Source organism: Globicephala melas, chromosome 9 (genome assembly GCF_963455315.2).
Source record: "Globicephala melas chromosome 9, mGloMel1.2, whole genome shotgun sequence".
In the NCBI taxonomy this organism is placed as follows: Eukaryota; Metazoa; Chordata; class Mammalia; order Artiodactyla; family Delphinidae; genus Globicephala; species Globicephala melas.
Window position 1 is genome coordinate 46407338 of NC_083322.1, and position 22522 is coordinate 46429859.

General features: G+C 44.6%; 1 protein-coding gene across 2 annotated transcripts in view; it reads right to left on the reverse strand.

Moving 5' to 3' along the window:
• CHN2 (chimerin 2) overlaps nt 1-22522 on the reverse strand; it is a 332632-nt gene that overhangs the window by 102627 nt on the left and 207483 nt on the right. For both annotated transcript variants that reach the window (XM_030857429.2, XM_030857427.2), the window contains exon 6: nt 17477-17762. In XM_030857429.2, the coding sequence (XP_030713289.1) occupies nt 17477-17762 (286 nt within the window). The remainder of the gene's footprint in view (nt 1-17476; nt 17763-22522) is intronic.

The following is a 22522-nucleotide window of genomic DNA, read 5'->3' on the forward strand; positions in this document are numbered from 1 at the left end:
CGAATAGACTGAGGATCTCCTGAACCGCCCGGCGGCGCGGACTTGGCTGTGGACCAGCTTTAGTGACTGAGGCAGAGTGATTACTATGCGAGAGAAAGGAACCTGGCTGACCTTCGCTGAAAGGACAAGAAAGATGTGGGATCCATCTGCTTCTCTAGATTGAATGTTAACCTGGTAGTAGGTTCAGAACATTGTGCTGGGTAGAGACTGGGGGTGATTATTTCAAACTATCTGGCTAACAATTAACAAACCAACCCTCGAGGCGTCTGCCCCTGAAAGCTGATTTTACACACACACACACACACACACACACACACACACACACACACACACACACACGGTGTAATAGTTGCCAGTTAGGGAGTTTGGAATTGACAAAAAAACAAAAAAAAATTGTAAATCACTATATTGTACACCTGTAACTTATATGATATTGTACATCAACTATACATCAGTAAAAAAGAAAGTGAAACATAAATAAGTAAAAAGAACTGCCACCTAGTGCCAAACCTATACTATTACTCTGATAAATCATCCTGTGTGGCCCTTCAGATTCAGGACTTCAGTCCACCAGCGTCCTTGTTGTAGACTTATTAATGAATATTCATGATGTGCTGAGTATGTGCAGAGCAAGTACTACTGTGTTATACTCACCAGGGTTCAAAGGCACTCATATTAAATAGATATTAGGGACTTCCCTGGTGGCGCAGTGGTTAAGAATCCGCCTGCTAATGCGGGGGACATGGGGTCGAGCCCTGGTCTGGGAAGATCCCACATGCTGTGGAGCAACTAAGCCCATGTACCACAACTACTGAGCCTGCGCTCTAGAGCCCGTGAGCCACAACTACTGAGCCCATGTGCCACAACTACTGAAGCCCGTGTGCCTAGAGCCCATGCTCCGCAAGAGAAGTCACTGCAATGAGAAGCTTGCGCACCTCAATGAAGAGTAGCCCCTGCTCACTGCAACTAGACAAAGCCCCTGAGCAGCAATGAAGACCCAATGCAGCCAAAAATAAATAAATAAAATAAATAAATTCATTTAAAAAATAGATATTAGTTTGAGCCACATGAAATTGCCTTTTTTGTAGTTAAAAAACTATCAAATATCAACAGTTTCATATGGCTCAGGCTAAATCATTTCTAGGTTCTCTACCTAATGGATTTTCCTCTAGTTCCAAAAGTTACAGGAAGAACGTTTCACAGACAATGAGCAACTTGGAAAATTCCTTCTTTCTGTCATCCCTCCTTCCTCCTTTTCCTTTCATCTCTCAGCAAACACTGATTGACTGTCTTGTAAGAAGAGTCCCTTGGCTGCTAGTCCTGTGACGGCGCAGAGCTAAGTAAGGTGCTGCCCTTGACCATGAATGTTCCTAACTAGCAGGGAGACCAGCCTGAAACAACTTACAGCAGTGCACAACCCGGCTCTCAAGAAGGTGCAGGTGGGACAGATTGGGGGTTGGGGAGCAAGGCAGGAAAGGGGGGCTCAGGAGAGTCCCAAGGAGAGTTCCACAGTCCCTGCCTTGGTTGAGAATTTGCTCTGTGCCAGGCACTGGGTGGTGTCAGAGGGGATGAGGGAAGCCTGGGATCCAGCAGGCTTAAAGACCCAGGGGCTCACTTACTGTGCTTGTGACACTGGCCTATCCTGAGCTAATCACAGAGATGTAGGGGTGCAGATGCCTTAGGAGGGGGAGCATTTCTGGCTGTGGAGCCCACGGTGAGCAGTGACCCGGTTCAGGGGTCACAGTGAAGAGAGAACCAAAGGCTAGCCTTACGGAAGGACACACCATCTGGCAGGCACTGCTCCTGGGGCTGTGCCTGCCATTAACTTAGTCACCAGGCCCAACCCTTCTAGGAGGCGGTTATGATTATTTTCACAGGAGGAAACCGAGACACAGGGAGTATACATGCTTGTCAAGGGCCACACAGCCACTGGCCCCGGAGCCCATGCACTTAACCACTGAACTGCACCCTTTGTGTGAGGAGACGTGCCCTTCAGAGGGCACCGCAGAGAGCTTCCGAAGAGAAGGAAACGTGTCACACAAAAGCAGCGGATAGGGGCTTCCCTGGTGGCTCAGTGGTTGAGAGTCCACCTGCCGATGCAGGGGACACGGGTTCGTGCCCTGGTCCGTGAAGATCCCATGTGCCGTGGAGCGGCTGGGTCCGTGAGCCATGGCCGCTGAGCCTGCGCGTCCAGAGCCTGTTCTCCGCAGCAGGAGAGGCCACAACAGTGAGAGGCCCGCGTACCGCAAAAAAAAAAAAGAGCAGTGGATATTCAGAGAACACCTAAGATGTTCCTTGCTGGCATCAATTCATCTTTCTAGAACTTACATCTCTGGAAACTCCTCAAGCTTTCAGGTATAAAGTCCAAACGTCTCAGCCTGCTTTACATGGCCCTTCTCCAGCTCACCTAACTCATCAGCCTCCCTTCCCCTACCTGGCTCTCTTGTCTGCCGAGGGCCTTCCTCTTTACAACCCTGTCACTAGGCTCTGCCCACTGTCCTCCCTTTTCTATTTTATTTATTTATTTTTGGCTGCATTGGGTCTTTGTTGCTGCAGGCAGGCTTTCTCTAGTTGTGGCGAGCGGGGTCTACTCTTTGTTGAGGTGCGCAGGCTTCTCATTACGATGGCTTCTCTTGTTGCAGAGCACGGGCTCTAGGCGCGCAGGCTTCAGTAGTTGTGGCACGCGGGTTCAGTACTTGTGGCTCACGGGCTCTAGAGCGCAGGCTCAGTAGTTGTGGCGCACGGGCTTAGCTGCTCCGTGGCATGTGGGATCTTCCCAGACCAGGGCTCGACCCCGTGTCCCCAGCATTGGCAGGCAGATTCTTAACCACTGCGCCACCAGGGAAGCCCCATGTCTTCCCTTTTCTAGAAGATCCTTCTCTACCAGGCATGGGCCTCTTTCCTTTGTGACTCCATTAGAGCTCTTGACAACAGAAAACAGAAACTCTACCCAAATCGGCACTAGGAAAAAAAAGCTCAAAAGATCCACTTAAGAAAGGAAGAGCCTCTTCCTTATTTTTTTAGCAAAGACCCAGGGGCTCACTTACTGTGCTTGTGACACGGGCCTATCCTGAGCTAGTCACTGTAATTGGCCAGCCTTGAGAAGAACAGTGCTTGACACAGATTAGGTATACAATGGATATTTACTTGTTATTAATTACTGATAGTTAAGAATGAATGAATGAACTCTCCAGTGCAGTGTGCTAAGTGCAAACAGAGTTAGATCTAAGTGACAGTGAGGTGGCCAAAGGAAGGCATGTCCAGGAAGGCTTGGGTGAGGTTACGGAAGACTTTGTAGGTCAGAAAATGCCTGAGCCTGATCTACAAAGATAGGTAGAGTCCCTTACATCAGGGCAGAGGGCTGGCCGAGAGGAGAGGGGGACCACTGCAGAGAGCTGGAGGAGGCTGGGTAAAGGCTGAGGGGCATGAAGCCAGCTGGTGTGCTTAGGAAATGGTAATGGTTCATATGTGCTGGCCTCTTGGACACAGCTCGGGACAGGAAGTGGATAAGGGCAAAGAGATGTGTGCATGTGTGTGCAGGGTGACAGGGCAAGGGGACAAGGTCATCAAAGTCCCTGTATATAACTCCAAGAAGGTTACTCTCAAGTAGTCAGGAGCTCTTGAAGGGGCTTCCACGTCAAGTCAGCCAGGGGTTGGGTTCCAGTTCACCTGTCAGCTGGGTGGTCATGAATAAGTTACTTCAATCACCCCAATTCCTCCCTCCCAGAGCTACTGTGAGGACGGAACACGCAAAGCGCCCCCTCCAGCACCTGCTGCATGACAGATGCTCAATAAATGCTAGTGTTCCTTTTCTTGTCACCTGGTTGATTTTTACACTTAATTTACTGGAGGAAGAAAAAATCCAGTACATTAAAAACTCTGTGTATATCATTTTACAATCCCAGAGTTCAACCAGTGTTTCAAAGCTGGGGGAACTGGGTCATGCGTTACTTCCAGACATTCATGAGGGTAACTATGGCTTCAATTTCCTCTCGTCCCTATTTATTTCATCATGATGTGAAGATGTGGGATGCAGGCTTGCTGCTGAAGCATGTATCTCATACTTGTCACTTTGGGATTTCGGGGAGGTCCACATACAGAGCTTGACAATATTGCCGAATCCCTTTAAAATTCATATAGCTCCAGGCTAAAGATACACAGAGGGATTTTCGAACAGAAATCACAGAGGCAGGCGTATTTGTCTGCAATGAACGACTTGTCTTCTTAAGGAACTCCCTCAGCCAGGCGTATTTCTTCCTAAGAACCAATTAGTCAAGAGCGGCTGATGACTAGAATCACGCCACAGAGAGACAGGAGGACTGACATTTGAAGAGGGAAACAATTCCCAATATAATGCTTTGTTTAGCAGCTTTCAAATTAGACACAAAGCAAGTTAATTTACTTTGTCAGTGTGTAGAGTAGAAAGGACAGCAGCTTTGAAGTCAACCAAGCCACGTTCTAATTAATAGTTCTTAGTGATACAACCTGCAAGTTGCTAGTTCTATGACCCTAGGCCATCCCTGGGCCTCCCCACACCTAGGGTGTTGTTGGTGTTATTTTTTTATTTTTTTTATTTTTTTGCTATTTTACTGATAAAGCATAGGAACTCAAAACTTAAAGATTGTTATGAAGCTGAATGAAATAATGTAACTTTATAATGGATTAAAAACTATGCCATGCTTGATAAATGTAAAGTTTTTTGGTAACTATAAATGTCCTATAATCATTCAAGATTAAAAATATTAGAATTATTTTATATCCTGAATTGTTCTACATGGAATTTATGTAAACGGTGATAAACTATAACTAGCCCCACTCTGTTAAGTGCATGCTGGGACATCGATCGCTCACCATTCTGCAGCTTATTTCTGACTCTCAACATGAGCAGTAAAGGAGGATCTGTGGCACATGACAGTGATTTGACTTCTTAATAATTATTTTAAGCCACCAAGTCACATGAGAGCAATAAAAGTTGCATTTTTAAACTTTAACTTATTCTTCTGAAGGCTAGACACCATTAGCGACATAAATGGGGACTAGGTACAAAGTGAATTACTAGCTTTGTGGAAACTTCAAAGTGATTATCTATAAAGAGAGACACACCCAATCGGGACGTTTACAAACTATTGTCATAAAATCCAGCCAGACATTTCATTATTGAGGAACGAGTAATGCCAGTTCTGCAACCTGTTCCAGAGGCAACAGACACAAATCACCTAAGCTGTAGCTTTGACAATCTCACATCCATTAATAACAATGGAAATTATTCAGAAAAACTAAGCATGTGCCGCAACTAAGAAGTCCACATGCTGCAACTAAAAAAAAACAAAAACAAAAAAAACATGCATGCTACAACTAAGACCTGGTGCAGCCTAAATAAATAAATAAAGTGTTTTAAAAAATAAATCAAGACTACAGATTGGAACTTTGACCTTCCTTTCCTCAGGGTCTGCACGTTTCCAATTCATATCCTCTGTTTTACTGATAATCTGGGAGGTCTCGTGTTCAACAGAGGCTCTCTGGGCAGATCCAATACTGCAGATGGGGCTATGTTTCTCCTCATTCTGTTAAAAACAATTTCCTGGCAAAATCAAGAGCAGATAAAAGTCTGGTTTATCAGAGTTCACTAGGACTCTTTAACCGATTGCCATAATCTTATGTAAGTGCATGTCATTATTAAGAAATCTACAAACCCACTTCTTCAGAGCTGCGGGCAAGAGATGGAGAGATGTACTCCGGAGGTGGCTTTGGGGTTATCTCTCAGTCTGCCTGGTAATCCAGGCACCCCATTCCTACCCATTTCAGTAAACACTAGATGTCCCTTTTTCTGATTTGATGTTACCATGTAAAAGAAGGATAGTGAGGGTGATTCGATTAAAATGAAAATGGACCCTGAATGTGACTAGTGAGCTTTCTCCATAATGGTGACAAGCAGTGAGTGCAGGATGAAAGTGTGGAGGACAGGGGATGGGGGTGGTGTGAGTTAGAGCTCTTCTGGTTGTAAAGACGCAGACACCTAAACTCAACACAGACATTCCCGTTGCCCGGCTCAAGAGCTAAGCAGGAATGACTTGGTAACCACTGAAACAGGCAGCAGAGCACAGCGGGCCCCAGAGGCAGCTCAGACTGAGTCCTCGGGACTCAGTTTCTTTCCCTCCACTTCCAGGCTACACTTTCTCAGACTCTATGTGGTAGCTAGAAGGCTTTAGCCACCCAGACTCTGCTTCCTGTTGGATCCAGCCCAGCAGAAAAAGGGCAGAAGGGCCTTCTTCCGGGAATTCACAGTGCAAGGCTATTGGTTTCATGGGTTCTGATGACCGCATGCCAACCCTTGAACCAACCACAGTGGCCATGGACATGTGACCCCTTGGATCAGCCTTGAACCACCAGTCCACCTCTGGGAGCAAAGAAGGACATAAACTGAGAAGGACATAAACTGAGTGGCTCTGGGTGCCATTTCCAATAGAGGGTGCATGGCTCTAGGTGGCAAAAATGACAGCGACTCACTGTGGGGTGGAGGTGGGAAGAGTGGTAAGTCCTGATGAGACAGACGCAAAGCTGGTGGAAGGAGAGGCACTGGAAGAGTAAGAAAGAGGCCGACACCCTGTGCCAGGCCAAGGAAAGAAAATAATGGGATCCCTAAAATGGTGTCTTGTCCTGCCGGAGCTCATTGTCACCATGTCACCTTGAGCTCTGGGTCTCAGCTTCTCATCTGTACAGGGAAGGGAATAAGAGCAGGTCGGTGGCTCTTTGTTGGAATATGCATCAGAATTACCTGGAAACCTGTTTTCAAATGACAGAGGCCCCAGAATCAGTGCTGTTGCCCACCCCCAGGGACAACCATTGGGAAGAACTCTGAGTCCATAATCAGGGCAACCCCTGCGGTCTCCAAAGGTGGACGGCAGTCCCAGGCGACAGAATCATTTACCTCCCACAGTCAAAGGTGATAAAAGTGGCATAATAACTCCTCCCAAACACCTCCCTGGAGACGTACAGACATAAACTTTAAAAGGTGTGCTTTCTGTCCATCAAACGTCTGCCTAGAGCAGCAGTTCTCCAAGTGTGGTCCACCACCCCAAGATCCTCTCAGAGAGTCCGTAATGTCAAAACTATTTTTATCAATTGCCTTTTCCAACCCATTGACGTTGTAAGTAACCTTTAAGAAACTACAATTTGTTAAGCTTTGTTCTATTATTAAAAAAATTTAAAAATTCAAATTTACCTAAAAAGTCTATAAAAACATTCTTCCTTTTCCCAATGACTTATCTGTTTGAGGCCAGAGCATTTTCCTACACTTCAAAGGAAATAATATATCACCACAGATTGAATACAGAAGCAGGAGTGAGAATCCAGATGTTGTCTATTAAGCCAGACACTTAAGAGATTTATAAAATGTAAAACAACGCCAATATTCTCACTAATTTTTTTTTGTTTTGGAGAATGGAGTTATTTTTCACAAAAATATATTATTTACACGAATACATAATGACTTTATTACTGTTATGTTCAAAAGAATTAAATGTTTTCTCAGTTTTACTTTCTAATGCAGTAAATATCAGTAGATATAACTCACATAAACAAAAGCTCTTTGGGATCCCCAGGAATTTGAAAGAGTATAAAAGGGCCCCGAGGCCAAAAAATTTGAGTGACCCAGGACGAGAATTTCAGTGAATCAGGTCATTGGGACCATTTTTATACCTAAACGCCCCAAGCTGGAGGAACTGCCCACCTGCTTACACAAAGAATGAGCCCGAACCACATAACAGACACCCCCTAGCCACTGCATAGCCTGATCTGTGCTATAAAACCTGAGGAAATGGGGACGATTCAGTGGATTCTTGGCCGAACATTTGTTCTTGCTCATTACTCCCCCATCTGTTAAGTGTGGTCCTTTGAGATTGCAGTCAGCATGTAACTTCTTTCAGCCACTAGATGGCACTGCCTGCATAGAAAATACTTCAGCAAGGGGTGCATCGCGCTGTTTTCCAGAGATTTTTGATGGGGATGAATGAGGAAAGTTTGTTTGGACCATCTTATTCTGACACACACTGAATGTATTAGGATAACTTTCCTTTTTGTTCCTGTAAAGCTCTAACCTTGAGACCACTGATAGCAGGGTACTGGTAAAAAAGAGAAGCTTTCTGATAAAGATAAATCTGGTGTATAGAACAACCTAACTTGTTTCTAGTTATTCCTCCATAGCATGGGTTCTCAGCTTTACCTGCATATCAGAATCACCCAGAGAATATAAACACCAGATGCTCTGCCCTTATCCCAAGTAGTTAAATCTGTTTTCTGGGGGTGTGGCCCAGGCACTGGTATTTTTGAAGACTCCCCGGTGGGCAGGTAAGGTTGAGAATCCTAGTCCTATAAACTTTGTCATTAAGAAAACCACCCACCAGCCCGTAAAGAAGAGATACTGACTTTTTTTGGTCTCTTCATTAAATTCTCTTAATCCTACTACATTTAACTTCCCCCATCATTTAAATTTTAGCCAATAATCTGGGGAAAGGACCCAGGAAAAAAGGAGCAAAGCAAACCTTTGAACCAACTCAGGTAACCAGAACCACCAGAGTTTACTCTCTTAAGAATGTTTACGTGGAGAACTTTCTGTGTGGAGGTAAAGGTGAGAAAGAATGCCAGTGCCTAAATTAGGACATAAAAGAGTCTCAGGGGGCTTCCCTGGTGGCGCAGTGGTTGAAAGTCCGCCTGCCGATGCAGGGCACTTGGGTTCGTGCCCCGGTCCGGGAGGATCCCACATGCCGCGGAGCGGCTGGGCCCGTGAGCCGTGGCCGCTGAGCCTGCGCGTCCGGAGCCTGTGTTCCGCAACGGGAGAGGCCACAGCAGTGAGAGGCCCACGTACCGTAAAAAAAAAAAAAAGTCTCAGAAATATAAGAGGCGTTAGAGAAAGAGGGACAGGAGTACTTAAAAGAAAATGCTCCCAAGTATCTGACAACCTTTACTTCCCCAACTGACCTTTCATCTAACCAGGGGCTGAGAATTTTAGAATCACCTGGGGAACCTTAAAAACAGATGCTTGAGCTTCACCAGTAGAGGCTTTGATTTAGTAAGTCAGGGGGGTTAACATGTGTCTTTCTTTAAAAAGTTCCTAGGGTGACTCTAACCCGAAGCCGGTTTGAGGACCACTGACCAAGCCAAATCAGCTCTTTTCCACACTGCATGATGAATTCCACACCCTTAGGGGATTCTGATTTAAATAATTCTTGGTAAAACCTGGTTTCATGAGCAAATGTAATCTGAGCTCAAATCCATTCTTATAGTATTATATCGCATTCCACTTTATGACACCGTGTGTGTGAGTAGGAAGATGGATGATCAGAGTCATTACTGTACCTGTCACTTTTTTTTTTTTTTTTTTGCGGTCCGCGGACCTCTCACTGTTGTGGCCTCTCCCGTTGCAGAGCACAGGTTCCGGACGCGCAGGCTCAGCGGCCATGGCTCACGGGCCCAGCCGCTCCGTGGCATGTGGGATCTTCCCGGACCGGGGCACGAACCCGTGTCCGCTGCATCGGCAGGCGGACTCTCAACCACTGCGCCACCAGTGAAGCCCTGTACCTGTCACTTTTACTAGCTAAATTATGCTCATCTTCATTTATCCTTTCTCCTGAGAAAAGACTGGTTATGTCAGTTACATATTATTTCCAAGAGACCTCCTGCGGAACAAATCTACAGGTTCTCCAGACCCTGTAATGTGACTGTGTCTTTTTCAGCCCCTGGACGCTTTCTATGTGAACAATGCAGGCTCCTCCTTTGGCAAATGGATGCAGCATCTCTGCTCGGGGAAGGGCAATGGGCGACACCATGCTTGAATTCACTGTCCTGAATGAAGTTACAAAGTCTCTCCACCCTCTAGGACCAAGACCCCTTCCATAACGGCACAGTGGTGGAGCCCACCCACAAAAAGGGCTGCCTCGTCATCTTGCATTAATGCCAAGCGTGGCTTCTGAATCTGGTGACTGACCGTTCTACACGAATTAGAACAAGGCTAACACACTTTTATTCTATTTGTTCCTTGCATTGGTTATTCTCTGCCACATCCCATCCCCCCAATTCATTCCCTCCTCGCCTATGGTGGGGAGACTGACTCCTATGGACTGTAACCCTGGCTCCCTTGTCCTCTGGCTGCTGGCTGGATTTGTCCAATGGGAGATGCAGGCAAGAGATCAAAGGGTGGGAGGAGAGAGAAGCTGAGATATTTCTTCCCCTGCCCCTTCCCACTTGAGTGGCGCAGCACCTAAGGGTTGCACCCTTGCTTGACCATGAAGGTCTCTCTCTATGAGAGTCCCCTCCTGTGGGAGTTCCCTTTTTATGTGAGCTCCCTACCTACAGAAGCCCTTCTCCTGCAGTCTCCCCCTTCTGTGGCAGCCCCCTCCTCTCCCCTCCAGCTCTCATAAGACCCCAGAAACCCAGTGCCTTCCCATAGTCCCTTCAGCACTGGGGAGGTAACAGCTCCCACCATCACCAGTCCCTCGGAAAGATTCCTTGTTAATCAAATTCTCTTCAAAATCCCAGTGAATGTGTCTTCTATTTCTTGCTGGGCCCTGACTGCTGGGATACCTTTAAGACTAACTGCAACCTGAATTCATTTTTCACTTTTCAATCATTCACACAGGAGTCCTGGACATATAACTTGTGCTCCTCAAAGATCTTTTAACTTTAAGAGAACTTCTAAGTGGCCAGTTGCTTTAAAGCATTTTTTTCTATCCAAGCCTCTGTGACCTCTAGATGTCTCTGAAATACTCCAGACAAACGAGCTGGACGCCTTAGTCTCCTGTTGTGTAAAACAAAGGGGATGCACAAGATGGTCTCCAAGACCCTCCTCCTCCAGGCTCTAGCTTCTCAGGATGCCGCAGCAGGTCAGAGTTTAGCCCAGGGGTGGAAGGAGATGCCCTGAGAGAAAATGGTGGGAGATACTGATGCGCCATCTTGGTGTATTCGAGATACGCTGCTCCTTAGGGTGAGTGTGAACCAATCCGTTCCCTTTTGAAAATTATCCATCTGTTTATTCAACAGTGTTTACTCTGTTGAGTCCTTCATGGGTTGGGCTTTAGAGTTAAGATGTAAACCAAGCAGTGACCTGGGCCTCCAACTGGTCAACCTCTAGAGGAAGAGAGGAGCATCTAAACCAGGGGTTCTCAAACTTGGGTGTGCACCGGAGCCACCTGGAGGCTTGGTCACACGGCAGCTGGCAGGTGCCGCCCCAGAGGTCCTGACCCAGTAGTGCTGGGGTCGGGGCCCAGCAGGTGAATTTCTAATCAGTCTCTTGGGGAATGTGATGCTGCCAGTCACTGAGGGAGACACTGAGAACCATTGATTTCAATAATTACCTAAGACACACAGCATGTCAAATTATCTTAAAGATTATGTGCAAAACATAAGGTTAAAAAAACGATACAAATGAACTTACTTACAAAACAGAAACAGATTCACAAACATAGAAAACAAACTTATGGTTACAAAAGGGGAAGGGGAGAGGGGTAAATTAGGAGTTTGGGATTAACAGACACACTATTATATATAAAATGGAAAAACAAGGAACTACTATATGGCACAGGGAACTATAGTCAGTACCTTGTAATAACCTATAATGGAAAAGAATCTGAAAAAGAATATATATATTTGAATCACTTTGCAGTACACCTGAAGCTAACACAACATTGTAAATCAACTATACTTCAATAAAAAGTTTTTTGTTGTGAAAGTGGTGAGATAGTGGTGAGATGAGATCAATCCTTTAGAGTCGGTGAGGGAGGGTGGGTCCCAGCAGGTTTTATTAGGGAGGCTGTGCTTGTCTCTAAAGGGTGAACAGAAAGCTGAAGATAACAGGAGAGGGAAGCCATGTCAGACAGGGCACAGAGGGAGGGGAGGCGAGGGGCACAGGAACATCTGTAGACCACAGGAAGGCGAGGGAGGCCAGCCTCTGGAGACAGGCTGGGAAAGGCGGGGCCGGACTGCAGTGGGCATCGTCTGGCCCACCATCGACCCCGGGCATCGCTGTGGCTCTCACCTTCCGGCAGTCCGACAGCATGTGTCCTCACCATGATCTCTCACTCCCTGCCCTTGGGCACCCACCTGGTTCTCTGCAGGCACAGCCTGGTGTTTAAGGGACTTAACAGCTCACAAGCACCCCTCAGCCAACAGAGGTCAGGGGGTGGTGGGCAAATACCACCTCCCTTTCAGTTCCTCCCAGGAGCAGTTCTACATGGCTCCTTGGAAGGTGCCCAACTCCATAATCTGCATTTCCACTGGCTTCTCTCCTCGTCTGTTTCACTCTCCCTCCTGCTCCCTGGCTGCCATCCCAAATTACCAACGCACCCAGCCCTTGCCTCAGGCTCTGCATCCAGGGGAGCCTGGGCTTAGATGGGCTGCAAATGTCCTGCTGAGGAATCTGAACTCTGTCCTGTAGACAAAGCCAATCAGATGGTTTCCAGGATGAAAACAACAGCAAGAGCAACACTCTGATGAGTGAAAAGTCACCAAGGGGCACCAGCCATTGGGGGCCATCATGGGACTGGTGGGGAGAACCACTCAGGATGAGCTGAATCCACTGTTGAGGCTTCTCAGTAAGTGAGGCCTGGAGATTTGTGCCCTGGGGAGGCGTGGGGGGGCACTTCCTGTTGCTCCAGGAGTATGGAGAAAAATGTAATATGGTATTAGGCAAAGATATCTTGCAGGCCAGCTGATCCCTATGGTGGAAACAGTGAAATAAAAGACGAAAGGTTCACCCTGGACGTAAAGAAAATAATTATTTCTAAAAGAAAATAAATGGTGGGGTGGAGGTTGGAGATCATTCCTCTCTGAAACACTCATCTATACAGGAGGACAGAACCCTTCACTCCAGAAAAGGTCTCTCTCTTGGTTTCACAGCAAGACGAGCAGAAACGAAAAAGGTTTCCTCGCTGCTGTAGGGAAGCAAGAGGAATCTGGGAGCTGGCCTGGGGCGGCTTGAGAAAGGAGAGTGGGGTGGGGTGGAAGGGCATGAAAAATGGGGGGAGGGCTGGACAAAACCCCAGGGGAGCACTGCTGAGGGGTCTATAGGTGGTCAGGGGCCAAGATCAGGGAGGGAGCAACAGTCACCCCATTTCCAGGGACAGTCATGCCGTAGGCTTTATTTGCTGATTTAGTTCTGTGCTAAATTACTATCTTCTAGTCCCCAACCTTCAGCAAAAGGCTTCTAAATACAGACTCCTTGCTAACAATCCAAAGGAGAAATGAAAGAATAAAAAGAGCTATCAGGATGGGGAAGGGGGCCAGTGAGAAGGGATGGGAAAACAGTGTGGGTCCAGAGGGCTGGAACTGTATATGTGTGTGTGTGATACACTGAGTAGAGAAGAGGTTTTACGGAGGGTTTGCTTTAACGTATGTGAATTTAGGACATGATGAATTTTGCTTTCTTATTTAATTTTCTGAATGGGATCCTGCATTTATCATGATTCAAAATTCAAAGAGTATGAAATAGCAGCAGGAGTCTCCTTCCCTCCCTTACATCTTAGACACCCCCGTCCCCTCCACACTGGCAACCCTGATATTAGCTCTTGCATCCTTCAAGGGATGTTCTACGATTTTGCAAGAAAAAAATGTGTAAAATCTTTTTTTCTTGTTTACACAAATGAAACCATACTGCCCATACTATAGTATATTTGGTTTTGCATTTGATAACTCTGGGTAATCTTTTCAAACTGGTCCATATGAGAGCATCCTCATTCTTTTCTGTGGTTGCATAATATTCCTGTACATTGGTGTACCATAATTCATATAAGCAATCCAATCCCCAACTGATGGGCATTTAGGTTGTTTTCTGATGTTTGCTATTATAAAAAATAGTGAAATGAATAATGGTAAACTATAATATATTCTTAAATGTGCTTGTATTGTATCAAGAATATAGATGATTTTTCTCCAGTAAAGCATAAATGCAATTTAATCCAGCAAGCCAAATTTACTTAATAAATGTGCTATTGAAAATATTGTTGTCACATATATTTGATTCAGTTGGGTATCATTCACAAGGCAGTTTAGTTATTAGAGCTATTGATAGCAGTGTATTTTCAAAAGCACATCACGTAAATATTAAGGGATTCTTACTATCAATTGACTTAGGATGGTCAAAAGCAAGAGTGTTTGCTTAAGGCAATAAGGGCAATAAGAACAGAATGAGGTCCAGCTGCTCCATAGATTTAAGAAGCTTTGAACTTGGAGTTAGGAAGTGTGGGTCTGATTCCTCATCCTGCTATTGTGACTTTTTCAATAAAGTGGGGATAATGATTCCTGCCCTATGTACCTGGCAAAGTTGTTCTGAGGATAAAATGGGAAGCTATTTCACATGCGTGAAATCTGTTTACGAACTGCAAATGTCTGAACCAATGTTAAATCCTGTTATTCTTACATTGCTTACAGCACCAGTTTTGGAGGTCAGTAGACAATCCATCTACGGAATAAATTCTGAAATAAGTTTCATAAAAGAAATGACACTGGGGGCTTCCCTGGTGGCGCAGTGTTTGAGAATCTGCCTGCCAATGCAGGGGATGTGGGTTCGAGCCCTGGTCTGGGAAGATGCCACATGCGGCGGAGCAACTGGGCCCCTGAGCCACAACTACTGAGCCTGCGCGTCTGGAGCGTGTGCTCCGCAACAAGAGAGGCCGCGACAGTGCGAGGCCCGCACACCGTGATGAGGAGTGGCCCCCGCTTACCACAACTAGAGAAAGCCCTCGCACAGAAACGAAGACCCAACACAGCCAAAAATAAATAAATTAAAAAAAAAAAAAAGAAAGAAATGACACTGGGCATGACCATTTTAATTAAATACATGAAATGGTGGCCCTTATAGATCATAATGTTTTAAAAATCAATTAAAGAATCAGAAAAAAATCAGATCCCTATTGGCTAACAACCACAACATTTTTTTTTTGCACCCTCCCCTCTTCCCACCTCATCTGCAGTTATTAAAATCAAGTTCACTGCTAACCATCTTGACAGGAGGTAAATCTGGAAACAGCTCAAATCTGATGGGGTAGGTAATATCTTTTTGCCAATTTACACTGTTAATATTCTCGAATTTACAGGTAACATAGTCTCTCTGGATTCATTAGGAAATGAGCAATAAAATAAACGGGCGGATGGAGTTTAAGTACTCTGGAAAATGAAATGCTGGGCTGTCTGGATTTGAGAAGTATTAGGAAACCTACCCATTTCACTCATTAAAACCTTCAAGACGTGCCACTACCGACGCAGACAGGTGCCGCGGACATTCTCAGTCAATCCACTCAAGCTTCTGCCACCTCTTTTCTAGTTACTGTCTCCATGGCAGCAGTCCACTGCCCTGCCCTTAAGGGAAATGGAATTTCTGGCAAGACTGAGACTTGGTAATTCCACTTGTCAATACAGGTCAGAGAGAAACAGATGGAGGCGTACCAAGTTACTTCACAAATCCAGTAACAAAATGAGCGACCCCTGGCAGATGACCAGACCCAGTATTCGGAGTGTCCTCCAGGAAAGCCAAACACGGCATCATCAGCATCTAAGAAACACGCACCACCAACACCTGTCCATCAAACCTTTCACTGAGTTTGGACTTTCTCTTTCAACATTTTCTTTATTTATCTTTTCCTAAAAAGGTAAAAGTATACTGGGTGGCTCACTCAAAGTGATTATTAATCTGATTATTAATTTCCTCCCAAATTTAATCTTAATAAATAAATACAAAATGATCTACAAGAAAGGACATATTTTGTCGTGTAAATTTCCTTATGGGACTATCATCTAGAAATATCAGTTTCCAGTGACCCAACTTCCCTCGTGGCGGAGGGCAGAAATCGGTGAATGTCAATTCCAACACCCAGGATCTAAACTCTCATCCCAACTACACAAGAGTCACTTCCTACTCACCTCTTTTCCTGGAAATGTTCTAGTGTGTCGCCTGCAGTTGTAACAGATTGCCTTTATGGTGGCATCACTCTCCAATTCAGAAATATAAACACCACTTCAGAGATTTATTTTACAATTCATCCTCTGATTTGTCATGGCTAGGAAGGTCAGCTTCCAGATTTTCTATTCTAAATTACTTTTCAACAGATTTGGCAAACAGAGTAAGGAACGGCTTTTGCCTGGACGGGAACAAACTCTGAAAGTTGGGACCCAAGTTCTCTCTCTCTCTTTTGTTGAAATGTAAACAACCAGAAACCCCACCACTTCCCAAATCAATTATTTGCAAAAGAATAAACAGGTGCTTTGGAGACTCTGGAGTTACAAAAAGAAAATGGCAAATGATTTTTTTCATGAGCCAGCTGCTCATCTGACATGATTCTGAGGAAGGTTCTCCTAGGCTCTAAAGCTTAATTAGCAAATCAATTAAGATCCTCCCCTGTCTGCCAACAGAACCGCCTGCCATCCTCTGCTCTCCTCATTTCAGTGCTTTCTGGTGCATCCCCGTCGCCAAAGCCGGAGCCCAATCAGTCGACCTGAGGTTCCTTTGCTTTCTGCTAACACTGGACAACAGGGGGACGAAGGGGGCCATTCCAGTTTAATTAAGGATTAGTAACCACCAGAAGTAGCAGTGCTCGCCCTGCTTATTGACATCTGCCCCAGTCCAAGCTCGCCTTAGAAGCTGGGCTCAGCACAGACTCAGTGGGGGCTGACTGGCGTGGCTGGCTGTCACTTTCTTTCAGTGGAAAACAGACAGGACCAGGCAAAGCAGATGGTTCCTAAAGAGGCACATCCAAAAAATCTGCTAGCAAACTGCAGTGGTGTCTTTCAAATAAACAGCAGCTTACTGGAGAGGAAAATCAGATCTTCCTCGCCACATCCTGCCGTGATGTAACCACCTTGAACATCACCCACTTAGGAGCTTCTAATCCTCGGTGAGGCATAATAACTCCTCCTTTGGGACAAAGGATAGCCTGTCTATCCAAGCCTCCCAGAGACAGCCATCATCACCGCTAATGCTCCCATCTCCGTCAGTAAAATCCGTTATCTAGGTAAAACCACCTTCAAGAGACGGCTGACCTGTGGATCACGCAGGGTCACCCAGTCCTGAGAGAAGGAAATGCAAATACCATGTGTCTGGCCAGCTGGGTGGACTAGAGATGGAGCCAGTAACACCTCAAATGGCAATTAAAAAGCAAGTGACTAGTTTCATCACAAAACATTAAGGGGATTGTCTCTTCCTTTCAAACTCCAAATAAACGCACAGATAATTATCTGTGGAAGTCTCGGCTCTGACCGCATGAGTTGGGGCAAATCATCAAACATTTCTGGACGTCACTGTCCTCATCTGTAAAATGAGGGGGTTGAACTGAAAGATGTCCAAGGTCCCTTTTAGCATGAAAATTCTAAAGTTCTTTCGGTGGAGGTGGGGTGGTCTCCTACAACATACTGGCAAATCACATATAGAATTAATCGTCCGGTTTTTCAGCATAGATTAAAAAAAGAGAGACTTTTTGTCCCTCGTGTCGCTTACCTTTTCAACCGCTGTGTGTTCTTCATTTGTGACGCTGGCTTTTCTTGATTCGTTTTTAGACCTGCTTAGCCTCCTGGATACTTTTTCTCTGAGTAAAGTGGCATATCCAATGTGTTCATAGATGGGATTTGTTGTCATTTTGGAAATGTATTCAGACGCTTTTGTTTCTATGTACAGCGTTATCAAGCCATCTGTGACCAGATCGTGAATCGATTCAAACCTCTTCTCACCCACAAAGTGTTTTCCATCATAGAAGAGCCTGTAGTTCAAGGTCTGGTTTCCAAACCTGCCCATGAGGAAGGAGAAATCACAGTAGTGTTAGAAATCACAGTAGTGTTAGAGTGGCAATGGCAGCTAAAACTTCCCAAGGGTGTACTGAATGCCAGGCACTGGGCTAAGCCCTTGGACATGATTTTCCCCATTAAGTTATCATGGAGACCCGTTGAGACAGGTGCAATTATTATCCCTGTTTGACTGCTGAGGAAATTGAGCCTTGAAAAGATGGGGTACCTGATTGAGGCTACATCCTTGGAAAGAGGCAAAGGTGGGTTTAACCCTAGCCAGTCATATGGCATCATTTGGTCCTAGAAATCACTAAGGCCATTGGGTCATAATCATTCTCATTTGTAAAAGTCAGGGAGTACTGCCTGATTTACAGATATCTTACATAAATTTCTTAATGGGAACTAGCCATGCCCCTCCACCCCCTCCCCTGTACCAGGCAATTACCTCTGCAAGGGAAGCTATCACCACTGGCCTGATGTCCTTTTATTATTACATCTTTAACCACTATCAGTAAAGCACCCCATGCCTCTCACCCCAGTTGGTCCAACAGAAGGGAAACAGGGGAGCTGTGTGGAGCTCCCTGCTTGAACGCCAGAGCCAGCATTCCAGTAACCTAATCATTAGGGTGCTCTCCCTTTAGTTCTGATTGTTCCCTCTTGGCCTTGGTCCTATATCTCACAGCCCCTGCTTGGCTCCCCACTGGGACTGTCAACTCCTGCTGCTGGGATGCTGGGAAGCTGGGAAAATACTTTGCATCTCTAGGGCACTTGCTACTCTTGAAGTGCTTCCCCATAATGACATCACTGAAGATATGCCATCCCCAGTTGCAACCTGGAAAGCATCGACCATTCCACAATCACAGCATCGAGATGGTGGGTTGAACACACCTTTGTGGGCTGACCTGGGAAGTGTTTCTTTCTTTCTTTTTTTTTAATACATTTATTTATTTATTTTCTTATGGCTGCGTCGGGTCTTCGTTGCTGCGCACGGGCTTTCTCTAGTTGAGGCGAGAGGGGGCTACTCTTAGTTGCGTGCGCGGGCTTCTCGTTGCAGAGCACGGGCTCTAGGCACGTGGGCTTCAGTAGTTGTGGCACGTGGGTTCAGTAGTTGTGGCTTGCGGGCTCTAGAGCATGGTGTCCCCTGCATTGGCAGGCAGACTCCCAACCACTCTGCCACCAGGGAAGGCCCTGGGAAGTGTTTCATTGATACCATTTCTTCCATGGAGAAAGAGCTTCCCAATTCCAAAGAGTTCACGAATGAACTTTTGGAAGACAATCCAATTCTGAAATTGAAAACCTTCACCAAACCTTATAGGATTGCCATGAGGATCAAAGGACATAAAATATTTGATCCAGGTTAGGAAGGTGCAGTAAATGCAATGCCTTTTAGGTGCTGTGATTTTTATTTTCTTTTATTTTTTGTTTAACATCTTTATTGGAGTATAATTGCTTTACAATGGTGTGTGAGTTTCTGCTTTATAACAAAGTGAATCAGCTATACATATACATATATCCCCATATCTCCTCCCTCTTGCGTCTCCCTCCCACCCTCCCTATCCCACCCCCTAGGTGGTCACAAAGCACCGAGCTGATCTCCCTGTGCTATGTGGTTGCTTCCCACTAGCTATTTTACATTTGATGGTGTATATATGTCCATGCCACTCTCTCACTTCGTCCCAGCTTACCCTTCCCCCTCCCTGTGTCCTAAGTCCATTCTCTACGTCGGCATCTTTATTCCTGTCCTGCCCCTAGGTTTTTCAGAACCATATATATATATATATATATTTTAGATTCCATATATGTGCATTAGCATACGGTATTTGTTTTTCTCTTTCTGACTTAATTCACTCTGTATGACAGACTCTAGGTCCATCCATCTCACTACAAATAACTCAATTTCGTTTCTTTAAATGGCTGAATAATATTCCATTGTATATATGTGCCACATCTTCTTTACCCACTCATCTGTCAGTGGACACTTAGGTTGCTTCCATATCCTGGCTACTGTAAATAGTGTTGCAATGAACATTGTGGTACATGACTCTTTTTGAATTATGGTTTTCTCAGGGTATATGCCCACTAGTGGGATTGCTGGGTCGTATGGTAGTTCTAGCTTTAGGTTTTTAAGGAAGCTTCATACTGTTCTCCACAGTGGCTGTATCAATTTACATTCCCACCAACAGTGCAAGAGGGTTCCCTTTTCTCCACACCCTCTCCAGCATTTATTGTTTGTAGATTTTTTGATGATGGCCATTCTGACTGGTGTGAGGTGATACCTCATTGTAGTTTTGATTTACATTTCTCTAATGATAAGTGACGTTGAACATCCTTTCATGTGTTTGTTGGCAATCTGTATATCTTCTTTGGGGAAATGTCTATTTTGGTCTTCTGTCCATTTTTGGATTGGGTTGTTTTGTTTTTTTGATACTGAGCTTCAGGAGCTGCTTGTATATTTTGGAGATTAATCCTTTGTCAGTTGCTTCATTTGCAAATATTTTCTCCCATTTGAGGGTTGTCTTTTCGTCTTGTTTATGCTTTTCTTTGTGGTGCAAAAGCTTTTAAGTTTCATTAGGTCCCATTTGTTTATTTTTGTTTTTATTTCCATTTCTGTAGGAGGTGGGTCAAGAAGGATCTTGCTGTGATTTATGTCATAGAGTGTTCTGCCTATGATTTCTTCTCACAGTTTTAAAGTGTCTGGCCTTATGTTTAGGTCTTTAATCCATTTTGAGCTTATTTTTGTGTATGGTGTTAGGAAGTGTTCTAATTTACAAATGCTAAAGGAACTTCTCTAGTCAGGAAACACAAGAGAAGGAAAAGACCTACAATAACAAACCCAAAACAATTAAGAAAATGGTAATGGGAACATACATATTGATAACTACCTTAAATGTAAATGGATTAAATGCTCCAACCAAAAGGCACAGACTGGCTGAATGGATACAAAAACAAGACCCATATATATGCTGTCTACAAGAGACCCACTTCAGACCTAGGGACACATACAGACTGAAAGTGAGGGGACGGAAAAAGATATTCCATGCAAATGGAAATCAAAAGAAAGCTGGAGTAGCAATTCTCATATCAGACAAAATAGACTTTAAAATAAAGACTAGGGCTTCCTTGGTGGCGCAGTGGTTAAGAATCCGCTTGCCAATGCAGGGGACACGGGTTCGAGCCCTGGTCCAGGAAGACCCCACATGCCTCGGAGCAACTAAGCCCGTGTGCCACAACTACTAAGTCTGTGCTCTAGAGCCCACAAGCCACAAGTAGTGAGCCCGCGTGCCACAACTACTGAAGCCTGTGGGCCTAGAGCCCGTGCTCTGCAACAAGAGAAGCCACCGCAATGAGAAGCCCGTGCACCAAAACGAAGAGTAGCCCCCACTTGCCACAACTAGAGAAAGCCTGCACATAACGAAGACCCAACACAGCCAAAAATAAATAAAACAAATTTAAAAAAAATAATAATAATAAAATAAAATAAAGACTATTACAAGAGACAAAGAGGGATACTACATAATGATCAAGGGATCAATCCAAGAAGAAGATATAACAATTGTAAATATTTATGCACCCAACGTAGGAGCACCTCAATACATAATGCAAATGCTAACAGCCATAAAAGGGGAAATCGACAGTAACACAATCACAGGAGGGGACTTTAACACCCCACTTTCACCAATGGACAGAACATCCAAAATGAAAATAAATAAGGAACCACAAGCTTTAAATGATACATTAAACAAGATGGACTTAATTGATATTTATAGGACATTCCATCCGAAAACAACAGAATACACTTTCTTCTCAAGTGCTCATGGAACATTCTCCAGGATAGATCATATATTGGGTCACAAATCAAGCCTTAGTAAATTTAAGAAAATTGAAATCGTATCAAGTATCTTTTCTGACCACAACACTATGAGACTAGATATCAATTACAGGAAAAAATCTGTAAAAAATACAAACACAAGGAGACTAAACAATACATTACTAAATAACCAAGAGATCACTGAAGAAATCAAAGAGGAAATCAAAAAATACCTAGAAACAAATGACAATGAAAACATGATGACCCAAAACCTATGGGATGCAGCAAAAGCAGTTCTAAGAGGGATACAATCCTACCTCAAGAAACAAGAAAAATCTCAAATAAACAATGTAACCTTACACCTAAAGCAATTAGAGAAAGAACATAAAAACCCCAATGTTAGCAGAAGGAAAGAAATCATAAAGATCAGATCAGAAATAAATGAAAAAGAAATGAAGGAAACAATAGCAAAGATCAATAAAACTAAAAACTGGTTCTTTGAGAAGATAAACAAAATTGATAAACCATTAGCTAGGCTCATCAAGAAAAACAGGGAGAAGACTCAAATCAATAGAATTAGAAATGAAAAAGAAGTAACAACTGACACCGCAGAAATACAAAGGATCATGAGAGATTACTACAAGCAACTATATGCCAATAAAATGGACAACCTGGAAGAAATGGACAAATTCTTAGAAAAGCACAACCTTCTGAGACTGAACCAGGAAAAAACAGAAAATGTAAACAGACCAATCACAAGCACTGAAATTGTGATTTTTTAATACTGTGATTTTGTGGTAAAGTGCTGCGATGGCTCGCTGGCGTGGAGCGTCATGACTACCCCTGGGAGCTCAGTGTGAGGTCAGTGTGATCTCTGAGAGAATCCTCTGGTTAAAGCGCACGGCCGTGCAGGCACACACGCACAACGTGAGGTGAAGACTTTTGCCGAGGGCG